This window comes from Puma concolor, chromosome B2 (genome assembly GCF_028749965.1).
Source record: "Puma concolor isolate L17-30 chromosome B2, mPumCon1.1.hap2, whole genome shotgun sequence".
NCBI classification, from domain to species: Eukaryota; Metazoa; Chordata; class Mammalia; order Carnivora; family Felidae; genus Puma; species Puma concolor.
In genome coordinates this window covers 17,727,877-17,754,022 of record NC_141671.1, presented here as the reverse complement: position 1 = coordinate 17,754,022, position 26,146 = coordinate 17,727,877, and the positions used below count along the sequence as shown (strand labels likewise).

The following is a 26,146-nucleotide window of genomic DNA, read 5'->3' as shown; positions in this document are numbered from 1 at the left end:
GCATAGGCACTCCGTGGGAGCAGGGATTTCGTTTTGCTCACTGCTGTGTCTTCTGCACTTAAAACAATACGTGGCTGTGGTAAGATTTGCTGGGTGAATGAATGACTCAAATGGCACCATCCCCTTAGGGTACAGCAGAGAGCTTAAGTGGAATCTTAGGTTACAGAGAAGGGAGAAGAGCAGCTAAGATTAGAACCCAAGACTTGACTCTTCTGGTTTGGGGCTTCCATGACCTCACACTGTCACCTACATGAATAAGTTCATGATCATTTTTTTTCTTCAAAGGTAATTTGCAATTTTACAGGGAACTGAGTCATCAAGTGCAGACATGGGTTTCCAATTAGGCAGCTTGTGTCAGCAAACTAGAAGGGGAGATTGTGTGTGTGTGTGTGTGTGTGTGTGTGTGTGTGTGTGTACAGGGGTGGAAAGTAGTGGTGGGGGGTGACGAGAGGTGCACGGGGCCTTCCTGGGTTTTGAAATCAGATCACATCATAAAACTACCCCATAGAACCAGTCTATATGTAACCTGGACACTTCTCTGCCCTATAGCAAGGGTCAGGGGTAGAGTAGGTGTATCTTCAGGAAGGAGTCAGCTTTCTAAGGATGTTGGAAGTGATGAGAGAGAATGATTTATACAATCTCTTTCAGACTTCTAGATCTCAAAATGGGTGGAAGAGAAATTAAGGAAGCTAATGGTAAAGCTAGCTGTGGGAGATTTGCCTATATGTTGAGATCCTGTGTTGGGTATGTCTGAGGCAAACTCTCAAATACGACATTCAAAGAGTAGAAAGGGGAGTCTGTGTTCAGTATCAGGGTCAGGTCTTTTAAGAACAAACCTCCTAGAGCACATGGGTGGCTCAGTCAGTTAAGCGTCTGATTCTTGACTTTGGCTCAGGTCATGATCTCACAGTTCATGAGTTCAAGCCCTGCGTTGGGCTCTGTGCTGACACCATGGAGTTTGCTTGGGATTCTTTCTCTCCCCCTCCCCTGCTGCCTGTCTCTCTCTCTCTCTCTCTCTCTCTCTCTCTCTCTCTCTCAAAACAAACATGCTTAAAAAAAAGAACAAACATCCTTCCAGCAAATTCAATTCAGCCTGTGATACTCAAATTGATGTGAAGCATATGTGAAGGTGTTAACCAGGTAGCCTAGTTTGTTATATAAGCTAATAATTAAATCTACCCTTTATTGGTTGCTTACTATGTTCCAGATGCTGTGTTAAGTGCCGTTAATGATAAAATCAACACCCATTGCTAACATTTATTTGTTGCTTAAAATATGACAAGAGATTTCTAACTGTTTAGCAAGCTCATCATACCCTCATGAGGGTCCTTATGAGGGAAGTACTAGTATTTTCTGCATTTTGCTGATCAAAAAGCTGAGTTGAATAGGGATTGTGTATTTCCGAAGATTGCTCAGCTCTAAATGGTGGACCTGGGATTTGAACCCAGGCAGTCGGAACCATGGCCTGTGCTATCTTAAACTGTATACTTGTGCTCTCTCATTTAATGCTCAAGATTCTAGGAAATAGGTACTATCATCCCCTCTCTATAGTCCCTGCATTGTATTGCTGTAAAACAATACTGGGGCTTAAGACTCTGGTGCCTTTAGCTTGTCAGTCTTGAAGAAACTGGTTGTTCTCTTTTATAGTTTGTGACTGAGAAATGTTTACAGTTCTCTATGCACTAAAAACTAAAAAAAATTCTGCCAAGAAAAATTAAAGAAGATCTAAATAAGTGGGAAGATAGAATTTATTCATGGATCAGAACACTCAATATTGGTAAGACGTAGTTCTCCCCAGATTGATTTATAGAATCAGCACCATCCCAATCAAAATCTCAGTAAGCATTTTTTGTAGAAATTGACAAGTGGATTATAAGCTTCATATGGAGACACAAAGGACCTAGAATAGCAAAAGTAAAACAAAACAAAAGAAAAAAAATTTACAAAAGAAGAATCAAATTTGAACACTGGAGCTCAAGACTTATGAGAAAGCTACACGAATCAAGACAGTGTGTTATTGGCTTAAAGATAGGTCAAGGGAACAGAAATAACATATATGGACAATTGATTTTTGACAAAGGAGAAAGAAAATTTGGTGGGGAAACATGGTCCTTCCAACAAATGGTGCTGGTACAACTGGATATCCATATAGAAAATAATGAATTTCAATCTATACCTTCCATCATGTAAATGTTAACTCAAAATGCACCAGAGATAAATGTAAAACCTAAAGCTGTGAAACTTCTAGAAGAAAATATAGGAGAAAATGTTTGTGACCTTGGATTAAGTGAAGATTTCTTAGCCACCACACTGAGAGGCATAGTCCATTAAAAAAAAGTTAATAAATAGGACTTCATTACAATTAAAAATGTCTACTCTTCCAAAGACAATGTTAAGAGAATAAAGACAAGCCAGACACTGGAAGAAAATATTCACAGTACATACATTTGACAAAGCAATTGCATCCAGAATAGATAAGAAACTCTTGACACTCAATGATAAGAAAACAACCCAATTAAAAAATAGACAAGATATATGAATAGTCATTTTATTAAAGAAGACTTCCAGATGTCAACTAAGCACATGAAGAGATGCTGAATAAAACCATAGGAAGGTATCACTGTACACCTATCACTGTACAACTATATGGATGGCTAAAATCAAAAGAAAAATCGAACCATACATAGTGTTGGCAGGGATGTGGAGGAACTAGACTAGAATTCTCACGTACCACTGATGGAAACATAAAATGGTACAACCACTTTGGAACACAGTTTGTCAGTTTCTTCGAAAGTTAGACACACATCTACCATGGAACCTACTCATCCATCCTAGGAATTTGTCCAAAAGAAAACAAAGCACACCCAAAAAACAAATAATCCAGTGAAGAAATGGGCAAAAGACATGAATAGACACTTTTCCGAAGAAGACATCCCGATGGCAAACAGACACATGAAAAGATGCTCCACATCGCTCATCATCAGGGAAATACAAATCAAAACCACAATGAGATACCACCTCACACCAGTCAGAATGGTTAAAATTAGCAACTCAGGAAACAACAGATGTTGGCAAGGATGTGGAGAAAGAGGAACACTTTTGCACTGTTGGTGGTAATGCAAACTGGTGCAGCCACTCTGGAAAACTGTATGGAGGTTCCTCAAAAAATTAAAAATAGAGCTACCCTATGACAGGGCAATTGCACTACTAGGAACTTACCCAAAAGATACAAAAATGCTGATTTGAAGGGGCATATGCTCCTCAATGTTTATATCAGCATTATCAACAACGGCCAAATTATGGAAAGAGCCCAAGTGTCCATCCACTGATGAATGGATAAAGAAGATGTGGTATATACATACAATGGAACACTCTCGGCGATGAAAAAGAATGAAATCTTGCCATTTGCAACAACATGGATTGAACTAGAGTGTATTTTGCTAAGTGAAATAAGCCAGTCAGAGAAAGACAAGTATCATATGATTTCACTCATATGTTAAATTTGAGAAACTCAGCAGATGAACATAGGGGAAAGGAAGGAAAAATAAGATAAAAACAGAGAGGGAGGAAAACCGTAGGAGACTCTTAAATACAGAGAACAAACTGAGGGTTGTTGGAAGGGGGGATAGAGCGTGATGGGCATTAAGGAGGGCACTTTTCGGGATGAGCACTAGTGTCACATGTAAGAGATGAATCACTGGGTTCTACTCCTGAAGCCAAGACTATACTGTATGGTAACTAACTTGAAAATAAATTAATGAAAAAGAAAAGAAAAAAAAAAGCACGTGTCCATGCAAAAATGTTTATGCAAATGTTTGTAGAACTTTATTTCTAATTGCCTCCAACTGGGAACAATCCAGGTATCTATCAACAGGTGAATGGATAAACAAACGCACTGCGGTCCACTCCTACAAGGAATACTACTCAGCAACAATGAGAAAATGAACTATTGATATGCACCACAACATGAATGAATATCGAAATAATTATGCTCTGCAAAAGAAGCCAGGAAGAAAGGGTATATATTGTATGTTTCATTTATATTAATATCTAGGAATTGCAAACTAATGTATAATGGCAGAAAGCAGATTGGTGGTTTCCTGGGGATGGGATGGGAGGTGGAAGGGGCAGAAGGTGGGATTATAAAGGAACACAAGAGGGGCACCTGGGTGGCCAGTCAGTTAAGCATCCAACTCTTGATTTGGGCTCAGGTCATGATCTCACTGTTCAAGAGATTAAGCCCCACATCCAGCTCTGTGCTGACAGCATGCAGCCTGCTTGGGATTCTCTCTCTCTGCTCCTCCTCCATGCATTCTCTCTCTCTCTCTCTCTCTCTCTCTCTCTCTCTCTCTCTCTCTCAAAATAAACAAACATTAAAAAATAATTATTAAAAAATATAAAGGAGCACAAGAAAACTTTTGGGGATCATGGATATGTTTGTTATTTTGATAGTGATGATGGTTTTACAACTGCATTTGTGTGTCAACATTATCAAAACGTACATCTTAAATATGTGTAGTTCATTGTATGCCAATCATACCTCAATAAAGCTGCTAAAAAAAAAAAACCAGAGAATTAGCACTTACAGACTTAGGAATATACATGTGAGGACACAAGAGTATACAAACCCTTCCCTAGGTACACAGGGAGACACAGACACACACATGTGCACACACACACACAAATCTAAAAACTCGAAGAGACTGCGGATAATGCTCTCAAGTTTTCAGGCCATATTCTTTATCCTCTTCATTCCTGCCCTCTGTGTATAGTTTTATACATAGTTTTATTCCTAGGTTCTGTAGTAGAGCCTTCTGACTTTATTTTCACTTCAAAAGGCTTTGTGTGAAATCTAATGCCTTGAGTGCACAAGACTGCAGACAGAACTGTGGGGTTGGGAGTGGAAAGGGACAGGGGTAAGATGCTAACCTATCACCCAGCAGGTGAGAGGTGCCACCTAACCTTTCAGCTTCTGGAAGCTGCGTTTTGTAATGAGCTGTCACTGTATTTATCACCTAACAATTACTGCAATTGGATAAGGTGCGAGAAAACCTGGAAAACATTACTCTGTCAACTATTCCGTATCTTTGATGAAGCTGTCTGTGGCAGGGTCCCAGATACAATAGAAAATCGGCACGCGGCCTGTTAAAGTGGTTTAGGTTCTTTCCTTCCCTTTATTCTGCAGGCTGCTTCTGGCTTACAATATGGCAATTGTTCTGTCAATTATTAGAACATCCTGATCTTGACTTTACATATGGTTCCGTCAAAATTGCACGGGGCTGGTTCAGCGACAGTTCAAGAAGAGCAGAGTGAAGCCTGAGCTGTGGCTACGTAACAGTACTGTATGCCCAGGTGGACTCCAGAAGGTGGTGTTTACCTTGAAGAACACATCATGGTCTCAGGTCTCTCAGGTTCATAAAAGGGATTTGGTTGGCGTGCTTAGGGTGGGACCAGCTCATAGCCATCAGATACAATGACAGTAATTTAAAATAATAATTACCACTGGCAGATAGACCAGAAAGCATTGAGACAGTTCTGTCATGAGGAACCAAATTATCACAGGGTTGCCTGGTGTCCACAGAATCAGAAGGGCTCTTAATTGATCTTAGAATGTTGCTGTCAATGGCTTGGGCACTCTTGCTCCTAACAGAGATAGTCTCATCAAGGGAACCATAATGCTTTGGCCAACACTGCCAAGACTGTGTCTTCTTTAGGTGCTTCCGTCTTGATGGACTGTGCCATCGAGAGGGCCTCTATGACCCTCTGGCTCTTTTTCCTGCTCTTTGGTTAACCAACTCCTTCATTCACATAGTCTTAATCCAAACAGTTACAATGCAGTTAGTAAGTTTTCTGCTTACTAACTTATAATCACATGTGCATCCTTCTCATTACCGTACCCCCAGATCAGTGGGGCTGAAGTCTGAGATGCTTTTACCTCTTCTATTTTTTTTTATATATAAATGGATGGTTTCTTGGCTTCCTTCCACAATTGGCCAATTACATCCTTTCTGTTTTACTAGGTTTATGCACTTTATGTATGCCTTTTACTAGTTTAACTCTGAGAGCTGCCTTATTTCCAAATTCTTTGGAGGTACCTTACAAGCCTGTCTCCATTTCTCTTGCTCACCATGCTGACCATTGATCTGAGTCCAAGCTTTGCCATAAACTATCATGGGATTCAGCAAATCCATTCGTCTCACTGGCTTCATTGTGACTGTTAGTAACATGGACACATTGTTCCCCCAACTCACAAGGATGAAAAATTTTTATAAAAAAGGGGAAGTATTGAGAATGAGGTAAAAAGATTGAAAAATAAAAGCACATGTAATTACATTCTGCACTATTTTTAATACCTTATCTGTGAATCTAGGAAATGTGATTGTGCTTTGGTTAAATGAAGTAATATAATTTGGCATTCACTCTATAAATATAATTCTATTATTACTGTTATTTATGTATTTTATGTAATAAAATACATTATGTGTAATAATGTTTAGTTGGTTTTTTTTGTTTTTTTTTTTATTTTTTTTTCAACGTTTATTTATTTTTGGGACAGAGAGAGACAGAGCATGAACGGGGGAGGGGCAGAGAGAGAGGGAGGCACAGAATCGGAAACAGGCTCCAGGCTCTGAGCCATCAGCCCAGAGCCTGACGCGGGGCTCGAACTCACGGACCGCGAGATTGTGACCTGGCTGAAGTCGGACGCTTAACCAACTGCGCCACCCAGGCGCCCCTAATGTTTAGTTTAAATCAGCACCTTAGTTTCCAGCCAAGTGGCATGTATTATTTTTATTTCTTTTCCCTCCCTAAAACTGATGAAAACTAACATAAAGCCTTTAACGACTCAACATCAGAACTCCAGGTGAAAAATTTAAGATTCAGGCAAAAAATCCAGATATACAAACTTTGTGATGATAAAGTCAGACTTAAAAAAATAGGTATGTAACTGAGGGATCAATAGACATTGATATAGATGGTCAGAAGTGTGGCAAAGGTTCTGGGGTGCCTGGGTGGCTCAGTTGGGTAAGCATCTGACTCTTGGTTTTGGCTCAGGTCATGATCTCACAGTTCATGAGATCGAGCCCCACATCGGGCTTTGTGCTGCCAGTTCAGGGGCCTGCTTGGAATTCTCTCTCTCTTCCTCTCTCTCTGCCCCTCCCCTGCCTGTGCACATGCTTAGTCTCTCTCTCAAAATAAATACACTTAAAAAAAAAAAAAAGAAAGAAATGTGGTTCATCCGGATTCCCACACAGGAGTTCTTTCCACTCGGTTTTTCCACTGTTCTCCAGATAGTGTTTAGAACCTGTCAAAGAGACCATGCCTGCACCCATTTCTTTATCCTCTATTAGGTATTTTCTGGAAGTCTCTGTCTCTTCTCATTTGAACTCAGCCGTGGGGAGGACAATCTTTCAAGACATATCCTCCATGAGCCAACATAATGGTTACAAACCAGGCTGACCCCATCCAGACTTTCTCTCCCTATCAGCTGTCTCCACCCTGTAAGCTATCTTGACAGAATCAAGAACAATATGCAAGGCTTACTAGGTGACTTTTGGCCTCTGAAGAAAGCTTTACAGTGTATTCTGTTTCTATTTTTCTTGACTTTCCGCAAAGTAATTTTATATCCTTAGGAGCCAAGAAGCATTTCCCATAATTAGGGTTTGCTACTGGCGCTTCCTCCTTGAAACATTCATCTGTCCAGCTCTCAGATGGACAGGACTGCATCGGAACTGTGGGTTTTGGAGCAGGGTGGTCATAGTCCTCCTCACCCTGGAGTCCTGGATAGAAAGTTCTAGAAACAATGCTCCAACTGTATCTTGAGATTTTATGAGCCTTTTTATACATTAATTGGAACTAATAGGAATGGGCAAGAGGCCTTTTGGCCAGCACTGAATTGAGCTGTCACTGATTGGCTCTGTGTAACTCTGGGTCTCGGTTGCCTCAACTAGAAAACACTCGAAGGCATTGAAAGCAAAGGGGCATCTAAGGACTCTCTGAGACAAACACTATTAGCATCTGTGCACTTGTCAACATTTGTCAGCCATCTCTGGATCAGTGGAATGCTGGTGGACCAATTCTCCACTTTCCTGGCCTGCTTGCTGAAACGTCCCATACCTTTTCTCTTTTTATCTGTGCTGCTGGAAGGGAAGGACTCTGAGATGGTGGAAGATGCCCAGATGCCTGAGGATAGCTGCCCAGGAGAGCCAGTGACTATCACAGGAGTGAGAACACAACTGTATTGTGCTGCAATGCCAAGACTATAGGGCTTACTCATTACTGCAGCTCATTGTAATACTAACCTGACTAATGTGTTCTTCCGGCCCTAAAATTCTGTGTAGCTAAGGAATGGCAGAGTACAGGGCTGAGTCAGAAAGAGATGTGAATACAAGAAAGAAGCACTAGATGTAAACCTACTACTTAATTGGATGCTGTACTCAAAGATGCTTCTCTAAGTGAGCCAGGGAAAGAGCAAAGGACTCTAGGTAATATTTAAAGGTTAGGGGATGCATGGTTCCTCTCGTGTAACGAGGACTCAGTGTGTGTTACAAGGCCCTAGTCAAACCCAGAGGAATATTTTTTAAAAGAAAATAAAGGCAAGTTGTAGGGAACCCTCCTTCATCGATAAGAACTCAGAGCAGGTCTAAGGATAGAAGAAGCTCACCAACTCCCGGACTTGTGGTGTTAGTATGGAGACAATGAGCACAGAGCCATCTTGGACTTCTCGCTGATCGTAATGCTTCTGTTGTGCTACTTCTAGAATTTTTGTTGTTGCCATAGGGAAAGGGACCACTTCTGGGTGGCTGCTGATCATTTGGGAAAAACAGACCATTTCTCTCATGTTCTCAGTTCAATCCATTTTCAGAATGGATTCCCACAGATAACGTTTTCGTCTTGACTTATTTTTACTGAGTGAAAGTACCATTTTCGAGAAACCCCCAAAGCTTCATATTTTAGAACAAATGAGGCCTCATTCTGTGGGAAAAGAAAGCCACAGAAGACACTGGGAAACCACATGGCCCCATGTTAAATCAGGGGAAGTCTGGTAGGGATGTGAAAGCCCGTCTGCGCTCAGGGGTCACTTTCTGTGTTCCAGCTCCTGTTTACTTTCTGGACCCCGGTCAGGTGTCTTTTTGACAGTATAATTTCTGCAGCACAGATGGGCTTTGTGATCCCTAATCAAACACAGAAAGCCTTTAGCAATCCCATCCAGAGGAACTCCATTTACCTTGATTTAGATGAGAAAGTTAAATCTCTGTCCAGACGGAGCTTCTTTGCAGGACACGCAGCTCTTACACCTGCAACTCTGAATATGCTTCCCATTTTCCAGACAAGCTCAGGGGATCTGCATCCCCCAGTAAAATTCCTGTCTGCACTAAATTGCCTTGTAGTAGTGATTTATACCTCAATAAAACTACATCTTGAAAAGGAGAATTGGTTTGATTCTATAGCTGACATAATTTATGCATGTTTTAGCTTTGGAATGCACAGTATTTATACAAGGGGAGAAGTCTTTGTGATGAGATGTGTACATCCACATCCACAGAACTAAATGACAATGAAGACAGTGGAAATGTCCCCAGGCATCTAAGCACTGAACTCCCATTCTTACTGACACAACACCCACAGCCTCAAGCAGGGGGCCTCAAGGTTTTCCAGGTATCAGAAACCCCCATGGGGCTTGCTAAAATTACACATGCCTGGTCTTCACCTTAGACCTCCTGATTTAGATTCACTGTGAATGGGATCCAGGAATCTGTTTTGACAATCTTCACCAGTGATTCTGATCACACCAGAATTTGAGAAACATCACTTCTCAGCCTTTTGGCTAAGATCAAGTGCAGAATTTGAGAAACATTTTCCCTCATGTTAGGAGATCAAATGTCTATTTCTGGTTTGAAATTGGTTACCACCGATTAATTATTTGCTTAAAGAAAGGGAAGGAAACGTACGCTTTTGGAATGCCTTCTTTGTCAAGCATGTGCCCGACACCCTGAAGTGTATTTTTTTCTTTGAATCTTTCCAACAGTCTAACAAAGTTGGCTTACTTATCCTCATTTTGCAGAAGAGACATTGGAGATTTGGAGAGGGTAAAGAGTATTAGTAAATAGTGGGGAAGAGAGTTGAACCCAGATCTCTTTGTCTCCAAATAGCATACTTTTCCCATGAGGCCATACACCCTGACCATTCTGCTGGGCATTTTTGATGCACCCAGAATTGGGCCAAGTGTTTTAGGGTTCATAATAGGTCACCATTTAAACTACTGAGAGGTATTATGAGAAATTTCTTAAGAAGATGATGGTAAATCTATTCATTCACATGGGGAACCTCTGCTTCCTTATACTGTAGACACCCAGTGCACCGACCAGAGATTCCACTTGACTGAGCAATCCTCTGTCAGCTCCCAAAGACCGGGTGATTGGCAACTCTCAACTGAGTCTGCCTGAGATTGTCCTCAGCTGAAGAGAGCCTGTTCATGAATATCATGCCTCTTTCCTGGGGGCAGCCTACACCCCATGACTAGTCCTTGCAGGAGTAAAATGGCCTAGTGCCCTTGCTTCAATTCCAAACAACTCTCCACGTGCCTGGAGAGTTCTGTGGTCATCCTGGGCCTTGACCATGACTTCACTGCAGTCCCCTTATGCCTAATTCTGCTGCCTTCATTGCTTGTAGGTTTTCCTGAGAGCATCTACCATAAACCCCTGCAGGCCAATCTCCATCTCTTCAGAGTCTGCTTCTCTTAGGAACATGACCTGTGATGTTGTTAGATCTAATTTTCCTTGTGGATAAATTATGGTTATGTTCAGGCAGTGTAATGGGCTTAATTGTGTCCCCCTCCAAATTTATACGTTCAAGTTCTAGCCCACAGTATCTCAGAATGTGACTATATTTGGTCTTTTAAGACGTGGTTTGGATATAGGGCCTTTAAAAGAGCATTTAAGGTAAAATGTGGGTGGGCCCCAATCCAATATGGCTGGTGTCCTTATAACAAGAAGAGATTAGGATGCAGACTCACATGGAGGGAAGACTGTGTGAGGACATAGGGAGAATTTGACCATCGACCATCTGTAAACCAAGAAGAGAAGCCTCAGGAAAACCAGACCTACTGACACCTTGATCTTGGATTTCCAGCCTCCAGAACCATGAGAAAATAAATTTCTGTTGTTTAAGCCATCAGTCTACAGTACTTGTTATGGCTAGCCGAGCAGACTAATAAAGGCAGACTTAGAGGTACTTCTTCATTTCAATCCCTATTCTTTCATCTTCACTCTCAAGGAACAACCTTGGAAATCTGAACAAGTTAAGCTGTCCTTTAAGTGTTGGGACATAAGGTATTCATTCTCAGTACATAAAGTTTTCATATTCCTTAAAATATGTTAGAATAATCAAAATACTATTTTTAAGGGCTGAAAAAAGAGTATGTGAATTACTCCACTTCATTGCATCTCCCTTTTTGGGACTTTACAAACCCAGGGCAGGTGTAAATGCAGTTTGATGACTATTTTAGACCTGGGGTGAACGTGTATTTAATCGGAAAAAAAGGACAACATTTTCAAGTCCTGTCAATCGATACATATTGACCATCCGTGAAGCAATAGTCCACCTGGATTTTTCTTCTTTAGATAAACCACGACAGACCATGTCCAACTGCCAACTTCCTGCCCTAGTATAACGGGGAAGACTGAGGAATGTCAAAAGAAGACGTTTGCAGTTTAAAAGGTTTTTATTGCCAGTGTTCTTGTTTTTCTGAGCCAGCTTCTTTATCATCCCCAGTGGTGCACTGGGAAATATTAACCTACCAGCTCTCTGACAGTGAAACAAAACAAAATACCCTGAGTTATAGTCTGCCAGTTTCTGTGGTGTAAATACCCCCACTATGGCAACTGTTGAGTTACCTACATGAACTCACTGGGATGCATGGACACAGTGGGCTCCAGGAAGCTGGAACCAGCTGCCTCCAGCACACCACTGATTCATGTAGAGACACAAAGGAAGACTGCCCACTGCCCAGCCTCTCTGCAGCTCTCAGATGGCCCCCCAGGTGTGAGCACGGGCTCTCCACCTTCCCTCCACATTGGTATTTGCAGTCAGCTCGGGGCTTGCTTTCACTTGCTGAGTTTTTTGGTAAAGGGCTTGCTTTTAAGAGTATTTATAAGGTTAGCACAGGTTTCCCCGAAGGATGTTTCTGGCCATGACCTCACAGTGTCCTCATTGTGGCTCCCCAAACCAGAAAATCACAGCAGAGGGGGTTCAAAAGAGCAACCAAATCTAGTCGGACCCAGATTCCTAGAGGCTCAATCTCTCAAGGCCTTTTTTACACTCTGCTTCCCCCATCTTCTGCCTTTAGTGATTTCTTTGAGCCGTGTAGACTTTACTTCCTATGTGCCGTAGAACTCTGAGTTTCACTGGAAGCCTCTATTGAGGGTTTAGTATGTGCCAAACATATTTGTAAACAATTTGCATGCTTACTCATCACAACAACCCCTCCCAAAAGGTGCTATTTTCACCCATTTTATAGATGAAGAAACTGACGCACAGAGAGGTTTAATACTTTGTTAATAGTTTGTCCTACTCCTTATTCGTGACAGGGCTGGGATTCAAATCAGGTGGTATTGCTTCAGATCTGGATCTGTCCCCCAAAGACCAGTAGGGATATATCTTTAGAAAGCATTGACGACAAGGAATCAATGCTCTTTTTTGCTATTAGGTGATACTAATAACTGCCAAATATTTCCATTCTACCTAGTCTAGTGTGAAGTTACATGTAAGTGTGTATGCGTGTGTGTGTACATGTGTGTAATATTGAAATACAGTTCAATCATTAAAAAAAAAAAAAAGACAACCCACCCAGAAGTGATGGAATTAAGGATCCAAAAGGACCTTGGACTTTGAACAGATAGTTCTAAAGCAAATTAAAGACTTCAGGTGGCCGAATTATCTGGTTTTCAGATCTAGAATACCAAAAGTTGAGAATCAACATGTATTTGAAATACCACAGTGCTAATGTTCATTGCAGGGACTCAAATGGAATGAAATACTGGCTTGCTTTAGAGAATTGCTAAGTTTTTTTTTTTTTTTCATCTCAATTGAGTGAAACTGAGTAGGTCTAAAAAAATGAGGAGAAACTGGTTTTATTTCACTCTTCATTAAGAAATTATTTTTTTTATTTAAAAAAATTTTTTTAAGTTTATTTATTTTGAGAGACAGAGAGACCAGACAAGGGGCAGAGAGAGAATCCCAGGCAGGCTCCATGCTGTCAGCACAGAGCCCGATACGGGGCTCAAACTCACGAACTGTGAAATCATGACCTGAGCTGAAACGAAGAGTTGGACACTTAACCAACTGAGCCACCCAGGCACCCCAAGAAATTAATATTCATGCCTGTGACTTGAGGAATCACAAGTGTAATTTGCTCCAGTTTGAATTCATACAGTAGTCTTCTCTTTATCCATAAAGAATACATGCCAAGACCCCCGGTGGATGCCAGAAAACACAGATAGCACTGAACCCAATATACACTATGCTTTTTCCCATACATACAGGCCTATGATAAAGTTTAATATCTAAATCATGTACAACGAGAGATTCACAGCAGCAGTAGTAACACAGAACAATTATATTGATATACTGTAATAAAAGTTATGTGAATGTGGTCCCTGTCTCTTACTGTCCCTTACTCACTCTTCTTGTGATGATGTGAGATGATCAAATGCCTAAGTGAGATGCGGCGAGGTGAATGACGTAGGCATTGTGACAGGGGTAACTACTGACTTTCTGATGACACTCAGAAGGAGGGTCATCTGCTTCCAGAATGCATCATCTGCACTTGACCGTGGGTAGCTGAAATTATGCAGAGCAAAACCCCGGGTAAGGGGGGGACTACTGTAATTCAGTTTGGTTGACACTTCTGAAATGTCCAATTCTGTGACAGAATTCTGTATCATAGGATCTTAGGACTAGAGGGACTTTTAAGAGATCGCTATTTTAAAAGCAATTACAGTGATATGGCCATTTGGTTTTTAAAGACTCCCCTGCAAATCCTTTTATTTCTCATCAAAATATTTTAAAGACACATTTGTCATTTTACTTGACTCCTAGCCTTTCTCCTGCAAACGAAATACGGCACTTTTTGGATTGACATGACTGCCCAGTTGCCTTCTATTTTGTCCTGATGGTCAGTTCTCCATGTGATACGGACAGCAGATTGTGGATCCCAGCACATCAGGGAATTAACCTTTCTTCCTCTGAGCACACATTGCTTCATGTGCGTTTTCTCATTTAATCCTCAGGACAACCTTCCTATGTCCATTTTATAAATTCAGAGACAAAGATTAAAAAGAGTCAGGCAACTTGCTCCCGGTCACTCTACTGCTCAGCATAAGAGTGACATAAGTCCAGCTCTGCCTGACCCCAGGGCCACTGCATCATGCCATGCTGCCTGCTTCCAAGTCAATGAACAGATGTGCATCACACATCACTTCTTCGACTTAATTTCCATAAAACTTTTAGGAAGCCTTGGTTAGATGGATGAATCAACTATTTTAACCCTAACCTCCACCCCAGGCCGAATTGACTTTCTTGTGGAATGACTGTATGGAAAGGGGATGGTTTAGCACTGATGGGCAGAGAGAGAATGGAGGCACCAGAGACCTGGCTAATCTAACCTAGGTGATCAACTTCTGAGTTGTCAGTGAGTATAACTTTCAGACTTGCTTGGGAACTGGTTATACTAAGGGGAATATTCTGCCTTTATTCCAGAAGACTGCCTCCCTCGAGATTTCTGAGTGGAAGAGGATTTCCTGTGGGCAAAAGATCCATCTCAAAAGATTCACCTAACAGAGCAAAATCCGGTGACCTGAAATTAGCCCTTTAATTCCAAACATAAATTACAATCCTGAGCGAGGATGGAACACCATTTGGATTATTGTTCCACAGGAATGAGTCTGAGTTGAACTGGACAAAAAGGAAGTGCATGAAATGTACGTTGTTTCCAACACTACTCACCCTTGCCCACATTTTCGCAGGTGCTTCTCTCCGTGAAGCCAAGGAATGTTGGAGTTCCGGCTCTTGAAAAGGACAATTCCTGTTTTAGTCTCCTGACCAGCTTCTTTCTTTTCATAACTCTGTTTAAAGAATACACGATATTCTCATGCCAGTGTGTGACATTACGGAATTCACAGCTTCTTGAATCTGAAAAGAAGTTAAAAATGCAAAAATGGGTAAACCTTGGCAGAGGCTGAGACACTTTTTATCACTTAAGGATTGCATCATAGCAGTTGGAAAAGCCAAATCCATACTCCCATGAATGAAATCCATCATTCGTTCGTTCATTCATTCATTCAATCACGCAACCAAGGAAAACATTTATGGGACCCTCACTACGTATTGGCTGGAACTGCAAAGAGGCATAAAATATGATCCTGTCCTCACTGACCCCACAGTCTAGTAGGACAAACCAAAAATATATAGTTCCATAAAATGCTACAGTTACTTTGAAAGAATATGAAGTGGGCCTGGTGAGGGCATAAAGGAGGGAGAAGGGAAACTTGGGGTGGAGTCTTGAGTGATGGGTAGATATTTGCCAGGTGTTTCATATTGGGACAGAATGGTAGAAGTGAGTGAGCCTTCATTGTCCGTTGTCTACAATTTTAGTCCTGCCATTGACTGATATTGACCTCACTTGTTCTTCCACCCCCCCCCCCACTGCTTCATTATCCCTCTTTATGTTGTTGCTTTTATCATATTGAAGCCACCACATGTCCCTGACTCTACCTCTCATCAACAGCTCGAGAAGGTCACTGCAGCCACATGCTTTTCTTGTTTCCCTAAAATGAGGAAAATGGCGCTTTGGCAATGTGGCTTTTTTTTTTTTTTTTTTTTTAATTTTTTTTTTCAACGTTTATTTATTTTTGGGACAGAGAGAGACAGAGCATGAACGGGGGAAGGGCAGAGAAAGAGGGAGACACAGAATCGGAAACAGGCTCCAGGCTCCGAGCCATCAGCCCAGAGCCCGACGCGGGGCTCAAACTCACGGACCGCGAGATCGTGACCTGGCTGAAGTCGGACGCTTAACCGACTGCGCCACCCAGGCGCCCCAGCAATGTGGCTTTTAAACAGCTTAGATGCAAAGCCCAGAATTTTGTTTTTTTGGGGAAAAAAGTTGACTGGGCTTTTGGTTGGTTAGTAGAGGCCAGATTTTCACTTCCCTTTCATCATCTCACTGCTATAAAGTTCAGTTTGGGAATGGTGTGTGTGTGTGTGTGTGTGTGTGTGTGTGTGAATGCGTGTGTATCCATATGGACCATAGTTGAAATATATATTCTTAGAAAAGTCCTGATATTTAAACCACATGGGCTACACAGAAATCTCTTTGAGAACCGGGAATCTGAATCTTTGTGAAAGGAAAGTGTTTTTCCTATCAAGGATGAAAAATCAAAACCAAATGGGTGTTTTGAAGTGTGGAGCAGAAAAATAAGGACTGTGTCTGGCACATAGTAGAAGCTAGCAAACTAATGAATTTATCCAGCTGCCCTTATGGGGAAGGGAAGGCTTCTTAGAACTGCTTTCCAAACAGAGGATAATTGGGAGTTGGTCTCTTTTCACTTCTGCTAGGATGGGAATAGCTTCCTGTAATTTCGGTTTGATAAACACAGTATTTAAAATCTTGGTTAAGATGGGGAAAAGAGAATTTTCCTCTGAGGCGCTCTGCAGTGGCTAGGCAAGAGGACATGGCCCCATGACTCATGTGCACTGCCGAGCCCATCCATGGTCACTGAAGTATCTGGGCCCCAGATAGTGGAGAAAACCAGCAGTGAGAGTTACTATGTTTCCAGAATTGTCTCCATTTCTCCCCGAGGTATTCCTGCCTTGAGGCATTTTAACTGTACAAGGTGTCTGAGCTTAAAGGCAAGCATTCAGAGCTTGCCTTCAGGATCTCATAAATGACAGTACCAGAAGTAATAGGTGAATAGATAGATAGACAGATAGATAGATGATAGATAGATATATAGACAGATAGGTGATAGATAGATAGATGATAGATAGATAGATAGATAGATAGTAGACAGATAGATAGATAGATTTCATTAATTCTTTATTGTGAAATATAACACACATACAGAAAACTATATAAAACAAATGTAGAGCTTAATAAATTGTCATAAATTGCCTTCCAGGTTAAGGCACAGCATACTGCCAGGACCCCAGAAATTTTCCAGGTCCTCTTCCCAATACAACCCCTTTCTTTAGAGGCAATACTACCCTAAACCCCATCCCGTGGACCCTATGTTGAGCCTTGTGCTTTTAGGCTTCTAGATTTCCTCCAGAAATACTGCTTTCCAAGGAGAGAGGAATCTTTGAGGTCAAGAGGCCGTGTCCACCTGGAACCTATGTCTCCCTTTCTAGACCATTCACCAAGTACTGGGACATTGGGATTCCCTGTCCAAATGATTCTGAGTCCACTTTCTGGCCTCTTCCTCAGGTCCATCTTCCCAAGAGGTGGCCTAGGGGCAAATATGTGCGGGAGGCTGCAGATGAACATACATGGACACAGGGGCCCTTGAGGTACAGGATGGGGCAGACATGGAAGAAGACGGACGGCCTGGGAGTCCGAGGGCCACCTTTTCTTGTGCCACACATTCCAGTGACAAGCTCTAAGCAGCCCAAGAATCCTAGGGTCCAGCCTGGTCTTCCAGATTGCCATGAAGATGTTATTTGTCGAGGTGGAGGATAAAACAGCTTTTATTTCATATAGTGTTAGTTTAACTGACTTTAAAATATTTAGTCCTAGGACGATGATCTGCAGGTCTCTATTTAAGCCCCACAAATGGTAGAGGTGATCCTGCTTAAAGATAACTATCCTGACTATCATGGTAATCCTCTCCTTGCCTTTCTTTAGACTTTACCCCTTAAATTGGCATTCCTATACACTAGAGTCACTTTTGCCTATATTTGAGCTCTGAAAAAATAGATCATACAGTATGTATTCTTTTATGTTAACTGCATCCGCTCAGCATTATGTTCGTGGCATTCGTCCGTGTTGTTGCCAATAGCTGTAGTTCATAATTTTTATTGCCATATAGTATTCCAGTGTATAGATACCTATCCATTTTATTTTTATTTATTTTTTTTTTTAATTTTTTTTTCAACGTTTTTATTTTTATTTTTGGGACAGAGAGAGACAGAGCATGAACGGGGGAGGGGCAGAGAGAGAGGGAGACACAGAATCGGAAACAGGCTCCAGGCTCCGAGCCATCAGCCCAGAGCCCGACGCGGGGCTCAAACTCACGGACCGCGAGATCGTGACCTGGCTGAAGTCGGACGCTTAACCGACTGCGCCACCCAGGCGCCCCGATACCTATCCATTTTAATGTGGAGGGACAATTGAGTCATCTCCAGTACGAGGCCATTGTGGATAATACTGCTATGTAGACCTTTATCTATTTCTGTTGTCCATATACCTAAGAATGGAATTTTCTGGATGATAGATAGGCGTTTATTTTATTTACTGGAAAATAGAAGCGGTTGTACTAATTTATATTCTCACCAGTGGGGTGGGGGGGACCCCACTGCTCCTGACAATGTTTGGCATTTCTTTTTAGTTTTAACCTTTCCGTACTAGGAATATTTCAGTGTCCTACTCAAAAGTTTCTTTTTCTTTTTCTCCCCAGTGATTGGTTTCTGAAAATACTGAGGTGATTCTAGGAGCTTAGGGTTTCAAATTGAGTGCTAATAACATCAGTAGAGGTATATAATAATACCAATGATATGTGTAGTAATAGCCACAGTTTTTATTTGAACTATGGCAGCTAAGAGAAGATCTGTGCCCTTGGAAGATTCACAGCAATGAAATCCAAACCAATAGGGATGGCCCACTTTAAAACAGCACTGATTAGCAGACTGACCCAGGGGCTGAACCAATACACTAGATATGCAGTTGGTATTGACCTCTTCCTTCCATAGAGGCACACATGTCCCCAGAGCATGCTCTGACAGTTGTGGCAGCACTGGGCACACATGACCCAGCTGGGGCCAGTTAGGACCACCCTAGAGGAGGAAGTTTAGCTGGGGGAGCCCATCAGCTTGTGGCTCGTTAGCATGTCACATCTGGCAACATCTGTTCCTCCAGGAGGCAGCAATAACCGTGTGCTCTGGTCAACAGAAAGCAAGGGACATACACCAGCCTCTTGTGCAGAGATGAGCAGAACCTCCTCACTGCACACTTTCTTCGTCACCTACTCGCGTCCCTGAGCTTTCTCAAGTCACCTTCCCCTTGCTCACATCCTCAACCTCCTTGCCCCTTTGCCCTTGTAATGCACCCTCCTGGACAAAGCCCAGCTCTGGATGTACTCAACTGTTTACTTTCTCTACATCAATCGCCCAGCTGTTGAGCATTGCTGGAAAAAACCACACACCCTGCAGATGGTGCCACTATAAACTTTGGTCACCCATGCCATCTGGGCCCTTGTTACTGTCAGGCAGCCCCTTTCTGTTCCCCCTGGTTTGCTCACCCTCTCATTTCCCCACCTTTCTATCCTAGTAATAGATCCCTTCCTGTGATGATGCAGTGGGTGCATACTCTAGACACAGCTGGCTCTGGTCCATTATGCACAGGACTATTTCAAACTTTTCCCCACTCTCCTCAAGTCCCCGGTTTCAGTGCCAGTCCCTCTGCTGAACCCTAGTTCCTACTGAGCTGTAGTTCCCACCTCCATTGTCAGCCCCAGCAGGCAGTGTCTTCTCCTGCTTCATGAAGAAAGCTAGAACCACCTCAGGTGAACTCCCTCGACTTCTCTCCTCCTCATCTGCTGATTCATTTTGTATCCAAACTCATCTCTTTCTCCCGCCCGCCTCCTTGTGACAATAAAGGAAGTGTCTCTCCTCTTGTGCCAAAATGTATCTCTCCATCTGGCCTCAATGCCCACTCAGGGACATATCTCTATGTGCCTGACGTATCTCTTTCCTGACTTCTTCCCAGTAGTTGTCAAATATGCTCACGTCTTTCCCTTAAAGACCAGGTATCAGAGACTTCCTTGTTTGGCCAAGAACATCCAAACAGGGCAAGAAGCAATGCTACGGATTGGATTGTGTCCCCCTCCCCTACCTTCCCAATTCATATGCGGAGGAACTAGTTCCCAGTATTTCAGAATGTGACCTTATTTGGAAATGGGGGTCATTGAAGATGTAATCAGTTAAAATGAAGCCATGCTCTTTCTGGATCTCACTTTCCTCATCCGGGACAAGAGGAGTTGGTAGATTGTCATTTCTGTGGTGTGCAGTTCCAAAATCTGTGGGAGCAGAGGTGGCACATGAGAGAGGGAGATCAGAAGCAAGGGTCCTGAGCTCTGCACTTCTCCTTTGGCCACAGCCATTCCAGTTTTAACTGGTTTCAATTTGGGGCTCTTGGTGATATTTGGCTTAAAAAAAAAGACTTTGTTGTTTAAAAAATGAAATACAAAATTTAAATCTGCTGGCTCAGGTGATATCTCAGATCCTTTCTCACCACAATAGACTATGATTATAAGATTTTGCAAGTCAAAGCTTATGGGTTCGACGAACGTATTGTACAGATTTTTCTCAAAAAGGCCTGATTTAATGAAATCTATTTCTTGTCAGTAAAAGAGACTTGATAAAAGACTTACTAATGCAATTTAATTTCTATGCCTTTTAAAGAGGTTCATCTAAAACATTTACACATTAGAAAAGCAATCTTGGGCCACCTGGGGGGCTTAGTAGGTTGAGTGTCTGACTTCGGCTCAGGTCATGATCTCACAGTCCATGAGTTTGAGCCCACATCAGGCTCTGCACTGTCAGCGTGGAGCCTACTTGGAATTCTCCCTCTCTCCCTCTCTTTCTGCCCTTCCCCCCATTCTCTCTCTCTCTCTCTCTCAAAAAAAAAATAGAAAACAATCTTATTTTGAGCACCATGTGTTGGAATTTGGGGGTTAAAAATATGCTCACTGCCCACCTGGGACTGAGCCCTGTGTGTGAACAAGAGCCTGTGCACGAACAGGATGTGCAGCTAATGAGTTCTTGAGGGTAATAACTGTGGCTGCCCCATCTTTGTTTCCCCAGGACCTAATTCGATATCTGGTGCACAGTAGGTGCTCAGTAAGTATTTGTTGACTGAGGCCATATGCTGAAGTAAACTCCCTGAAGCTCTGTGAGAAGTCTTGGTGATAAAAAACAACAACAACAAAAAACAGAACTTCTTTCTAAAGGAAGGAGGGGGTGAGGTGGAATCCACCAAGAGATTAAGAGGGGGCAGTGCTCTTGACCTAGGCCTGGGTAAAATGGCAGGGTTTCTGCTTGTAGGACAGTTACCTGCGGGATGGGGTAAGCACAGTGGAGGAAGGCAGTCCTGTGACTTCCTCAGACCAGTCTGTCTTAAGTTCCTCATTTCCTGGCCAATAGTTTCATTTCCTATATGGAAGCCAGTGGAGCCCCAAGTCTACATTTTTCTTATTTATCCTTGGATGTTTCTCTATGTGGTATCTGAACCTCATATTGAAGGACCTGAAATGGAATCCTTGAGGGGAAAGGAACTGCGGAGCTACTAGCATAAACCAGGTTCTCCAACCTTCTCTATCTCCCATGCCACCATATACAGCTGGCGATGTTCGTGGTAGGGAGTGCCCTAGAAGTCAGGAGACCTGGGCCCTAGTCCCCATTGTGTGTGACTTTGGGCAACTCAGCCATTTCTCTGCCTGTTTCCTCATGTGCAAGATGAAAAGCCAGAAAAGCGTGTGTCCTCAGTTGCACATGTCATATAGGTTATCACCTGGATATGTAATTTGTCGGACACCAGGAAAGGCATTATTGACCATAAACAGTATCTTTCTCTCTCCGTCTCTATGTCTCAGTCTATCTCTGACCCTGTCACCCTTGGTGATGTTTCTACTTTGCTGTGCCTTTTAGATAAGGCCTTGGAGGTGCCAGTGAAATTGCAGCACTATGTAATTAAAAGGCACAGAAGCTAAGCATTTATCAGTTGTGAACATCAAAGATGTTACGCCTTCACCACCTGGGGAGTATCCTGAGGTCAGGCTTAAGGGCAAACGTGTCAGAAAGACCCTCATCAGGAGACTGGGCAATGCTCCCCCAGAGGAGGAGACCTGGAGAAAGAGGAACAGAGCAGGGGCTAAAACCAGCCGGGTGCCCCTTACATTTCCGCGTAAACGCGATTCTGGAACTGGGACGATGCACTCAGCGGAGCACACTGGCTTTCCACTGTCTGGCTGCTGACAGCACCTGAAATAGAGGCCTCTGGAAACTACGCACTTACTAAGTTGTCTTCCTTGGGAGTTTTATGTCCCTGGGCTGTGGAGCTTTTCTGAGATGTTGCTTGCCAGCTGATGGAGGCCTTCTACCATATTGGGATTCACATAGTTTATTTGGGTAGGTAACTAAGACAGAAAGAGTTAATTAAAACCCTTCATAAAATAGTCCATCAGGCACCTGCTTGCAGAGAAAAAGTCAGATTCTTTGCTGTGCTTTGGCAGAAAGATTGTGTGCCTCAGCTTGCCCTTGGGCCTCATTCAGGATTCTAACCAGGTTACCTAAGAAACTTCTTTTTAGTTACGGTATATATTTTTTCCATTTGTGTCAAAACAGTAAATAAATACCCGTGATCTCGTCAGGCCACGCCAAAGAGGAATTTGTCGGGGATTTAATACCCCAATGCATCGGACACACTGGAATTTGGCTAAACATTCAAACTGGGTGGTTTGGCCCAGTTGCAGCCATTTAAATGTTGGGGTATAGCCTTTCAAGTGACCTCGGTTCTTTCAGAATGATCCCTGCAAGGGACTGGCTTTTAAGTGAGTTGGAAATTCCCAGGTGTGTTCTCGAGATCTACGAAACAAGCCTTCCCTTTGTTGCAAATGGGTAAGACTCAGTAAACAGTGGGACGAACAGGGCTGTGGGTTCATCCAAGGGCACATCCACATGTGCACCCTGGGAGCATAGCAATGAAGTAACACGTGTTTTAAGATTTTTTACAAACATCAAGATACTCCAAACTGCGGCCAAAACCCTGACCAAGAAAGAGGGCATGGCAATGATCGTGAAATAAACGAGGGTGGAAGTCGGAGTTATGAGGTCCTTTAAACCCTTCCGCACTTAGGTAATGTCTTGCTGAGCTCACGGCCCTGATTCTTTTCCTGGTCTCTGCCAGCAAATTTTCAGGAATCTCTTAGCAGAAGAGAGGACATTGCTGCACCTTCCACTCCTGTGGAGTTCTTGGATGCTGTTTACAGGGACTTTCAACTGCCTTCTTTCCCCATCTGGTATTAATTTTTATTTCTTTTTCTTTACTAGGCTCTGACTCATCTCCACCCAAACTTTCAGGTTTCCTGAAGGCTTGGTTCCCCAGACGTTGGCGCCCCACCCAGGTAACACAACTGGCCACGAAGAGAGAACAGTGTCTGTCCCCAGTCTCGGAGAACGGGACCGTGATTTACTCAGTCATCCAAGGCAGAAGCAGAGAGGTTTTCGTCAGTGCTTTCTTTATGGTCACTGCCCACATCGCCTCAGCAATGGGGTCTTGCCCTTTCTATCTCCTTAAGGTCTCCTTCTCCCTGCCCCCCGCTCCCCAACCTGCCATGCCAGCTCCCACTGTCTTAACTCTTGCTGCTGGACCACTGAAATTTTCTGGCCACTTTATCCTCAAGGCAAAGGGGAAGACTTTGAAAGCTTTTAACTGGGAAGTAATGCGATCACTTTTCTTTGTCATAAAAATCACACTGAATCCAGTGGATGAATTGGAAAGGCGGCTGGTGTGGAGGTGGCGAGAAATCCATCACAGAGCTTTGCTAAAATCCAGATGCAAAACCAGAGGGTCCCCATTAAGCTCAAGACAGAAACAATGACGAGCAAGTAGCTATTTAGGCAGTCGGGGGATAAAGTGTAATATCCGATTGGAATTCGAAGGTGAGGTTGGAGGGAGTGTTTGTAATAATTGTCTCCCAGATAGAAGTGGAGGAGATTGGGTGGATGATAGCATCATCCTGAGAAAGAAAATTCAGAATTAAGTCGGGGAGCAAATGATGAACTTAACACGACATGTTAGGTTCCAGGGTCATGTGGGGAAGGTCATGTGGGGAGAAAACCCATGAGCAGTTATATATACAGCTGACTTTTGAACGGACTGCAGACCTTTGGATTTGTTCATCTTTATATTTATATGATTCACTTCCTTACACTAAATCATAATATCTATAGCTATATATCCATGCTACTACTGCTGTGTCTGTGGAGGACCCTGACTAATATAGCACAGAGTGGAGAAGAAAAGAAAAGGAACAAGATAGGAAATAAGGCAAGAAGGGAGAGCGAAAGGCAAGTGTTGGATGAATGAGGTCCATGGGAGCCTACGTGCTCTGAAAATGCAGGGAGAGGGCGGGTGACTGTCTAGTTGTCTGTAATATCTGATGGCATCGGTGACTCATGAACGTTATGTAACCAGAATTAGCCTTCAGACTTTGCTGCCTTGGAGGTTATGTCTCATAAATGCGGGACTGCCTAGCTTGGCTTGTTTTCATGTTACTAAGGAGCCGTTGCTAGCATAAGTTCATACTCAGAAAATGGAACCCTCAATAAGATTACTCAGAGTCTTGGCTGCCTTCTCCCTGGTCATTTTATCTTTAGGTTGAAAAAAGAAACAGCTCACTTTCCTAAAGTGACATTACACATCACTTTGAAATATGCCCTATAGGCGAGCCCTGAAATCTGTTGGGTTCTTTTTTTTTTTTTTTTTCCGATACTCATGAAAGAGACACTTTTGTTTTAAAAAATGTAAAAAACTTTTTCTGTTTGCTTTACTCTACAGATCTTCTTTGATACGCCAGTTTTTAGGAAACTACCTGCTGAAGAGAACCTGAGGCAGAGGTGAAGATTTGCCCAGCTCACCCCGTTTTATTTCTGACACAGCGATGGGATAACCTCAGAAGCCAGGGAGGTGATTTCACTGAGAGGTTTATTGGGCACAGAGAATTTATTTGGTTTCTGCTCTATTTTTATGATCTTTTTTGTTATTAAAGTAACGGTGGTCGGGGCACCTGGGTGGCTCAGTCGGTTGAGTGTCTGACTTCGGCTCAGGTCACGATCTCGAAGTTTGTGGGTTTGAGCCCCGTGTCGGGCTCTGTGCTGACAGCTCGGAGCCTGGAGCCTGTTTCGGATTCTGTGTCTCCCTCTCTCTCCGCCCCTCCCCACTCACAGTTTGTCTCTCTCTCTGTCTAAAATAAGTGAATATAAAAAAAAAATTTTAAATAAAGTAATGATGATAAGCCATTTTGTTTTGGGGTTGTCGCACACGCCATTTGAAACATCTCCCCAGCTCAAATAGACGCCCTTGGTTGTCCTGTTCACTCAGAGGTCGGTTCCAGGTTTCCGTCTGGGCAACATGGTTGCACTTTACTGTTCACAGCTGCCTGGACCTGGGATGAATGCCTGGCCCAAGTTTAGACTCAAAAGTCCTTCATACACAAACACACACACACGCACACGCACTGAGTCACTCACACAGCCCCTCTCCACATGGGAACTTGGGAGCATAACCGCATTTCTGCTTCTGGTACCGTGAGATCTATTCTTGTCCTTACAATGACCACCTCCCTTCCTTCCCCACTATCCTGTGAAATATTATAAGAATGAGACTGGAAATTCCTTCCCTGTGATAAAGTCTACTATTCCTCAATATTCAGCAATGGAGAATAGGCCTAAAATGTTACCGTGTCTGAGGCAGATAGAAAACTGTGACTCAAAACAATATTATAAGAATGAGACTGGAAATTCCTTCCCTGTGATAAAGTCTACTATTCCTCAATATTCAGCAATGGAGAATAGGCCTAAAATGTTACCGTGTCTGAGGCAGATAGAAAACTGTGACTCAAAACTCACACTAAGGTGTAGAAACCTCAAATTGTGGGGCTCCTGGGAGGCTCAGTCAGTTAAGTGTCCGACTCTTGATTTGGCTCATGATCTCATGTCAGAAACTCAAGTCTGCAAGTCTAACCTGCCTCCGACGTTTTTTTCCCCCTTAAACTAGATCTGAACCTTGGGAGATTCTCTGGAGCATTTGCTGAATTCTAATGGGAACTGAGCCCTCCAAATATTCTTCTTCTTATGGTTTGCTAACATTTTTTTTCCT

The 26,146-nt window shown here is 42.7% G+C and overlaps 1 protein-coding gene and 1 long non-coding RNA gene across 4 annotated transcripts in view; one reads left to right on the top strand and one right to left on the bottom strand.

Moving 5' to 3' along the window:
• LOC112853676 (uncharacterized) overlaps positions 1 to 25,137 on the top strand; it is a 33,875-nt gene extending 8,738 nt beyond the window's left edge. The window contains exons 3-4 of the long non-coding RNA XR_003222922.2: positions 23,317 to 23,390; positions 24,827 to 25,137. This is a non-coding gene — a long non-coding RNA (uncharacterized LOC112853676). The remainder of the gene's footprint in view (positions 1 to 23,316; positions 23,391 to 24,826) is intronic.
• The window catches only part of NEDD9 (neural precursor cell expressed, developmentally down-regulated 9), a 185,407-nt gene that overhangs the window by 103,453 nt on the left and 55,808 nt on the right, over positions 1 to 26,146 (bottom strand). For 2 of the 3 annotated variants that reach the window (XM_086706290.1, XM_086706288.1), the window contains one exon: positions 15,004 to 15,189. In XM_086706290.1, the coding sequence (XP_086562416.1) occupies positions 15,004 to 15,015 (12 nt within the window). In that variant the 5' untranslated portion in view covers positions 15,016 to 15,189. The remainder of the gene's footprint in view (positions 1 to 15,003; positions 15,190 to 26,146) is intronic. The other variant, XM_086706291.1, reaches the window with a different exon arrangement.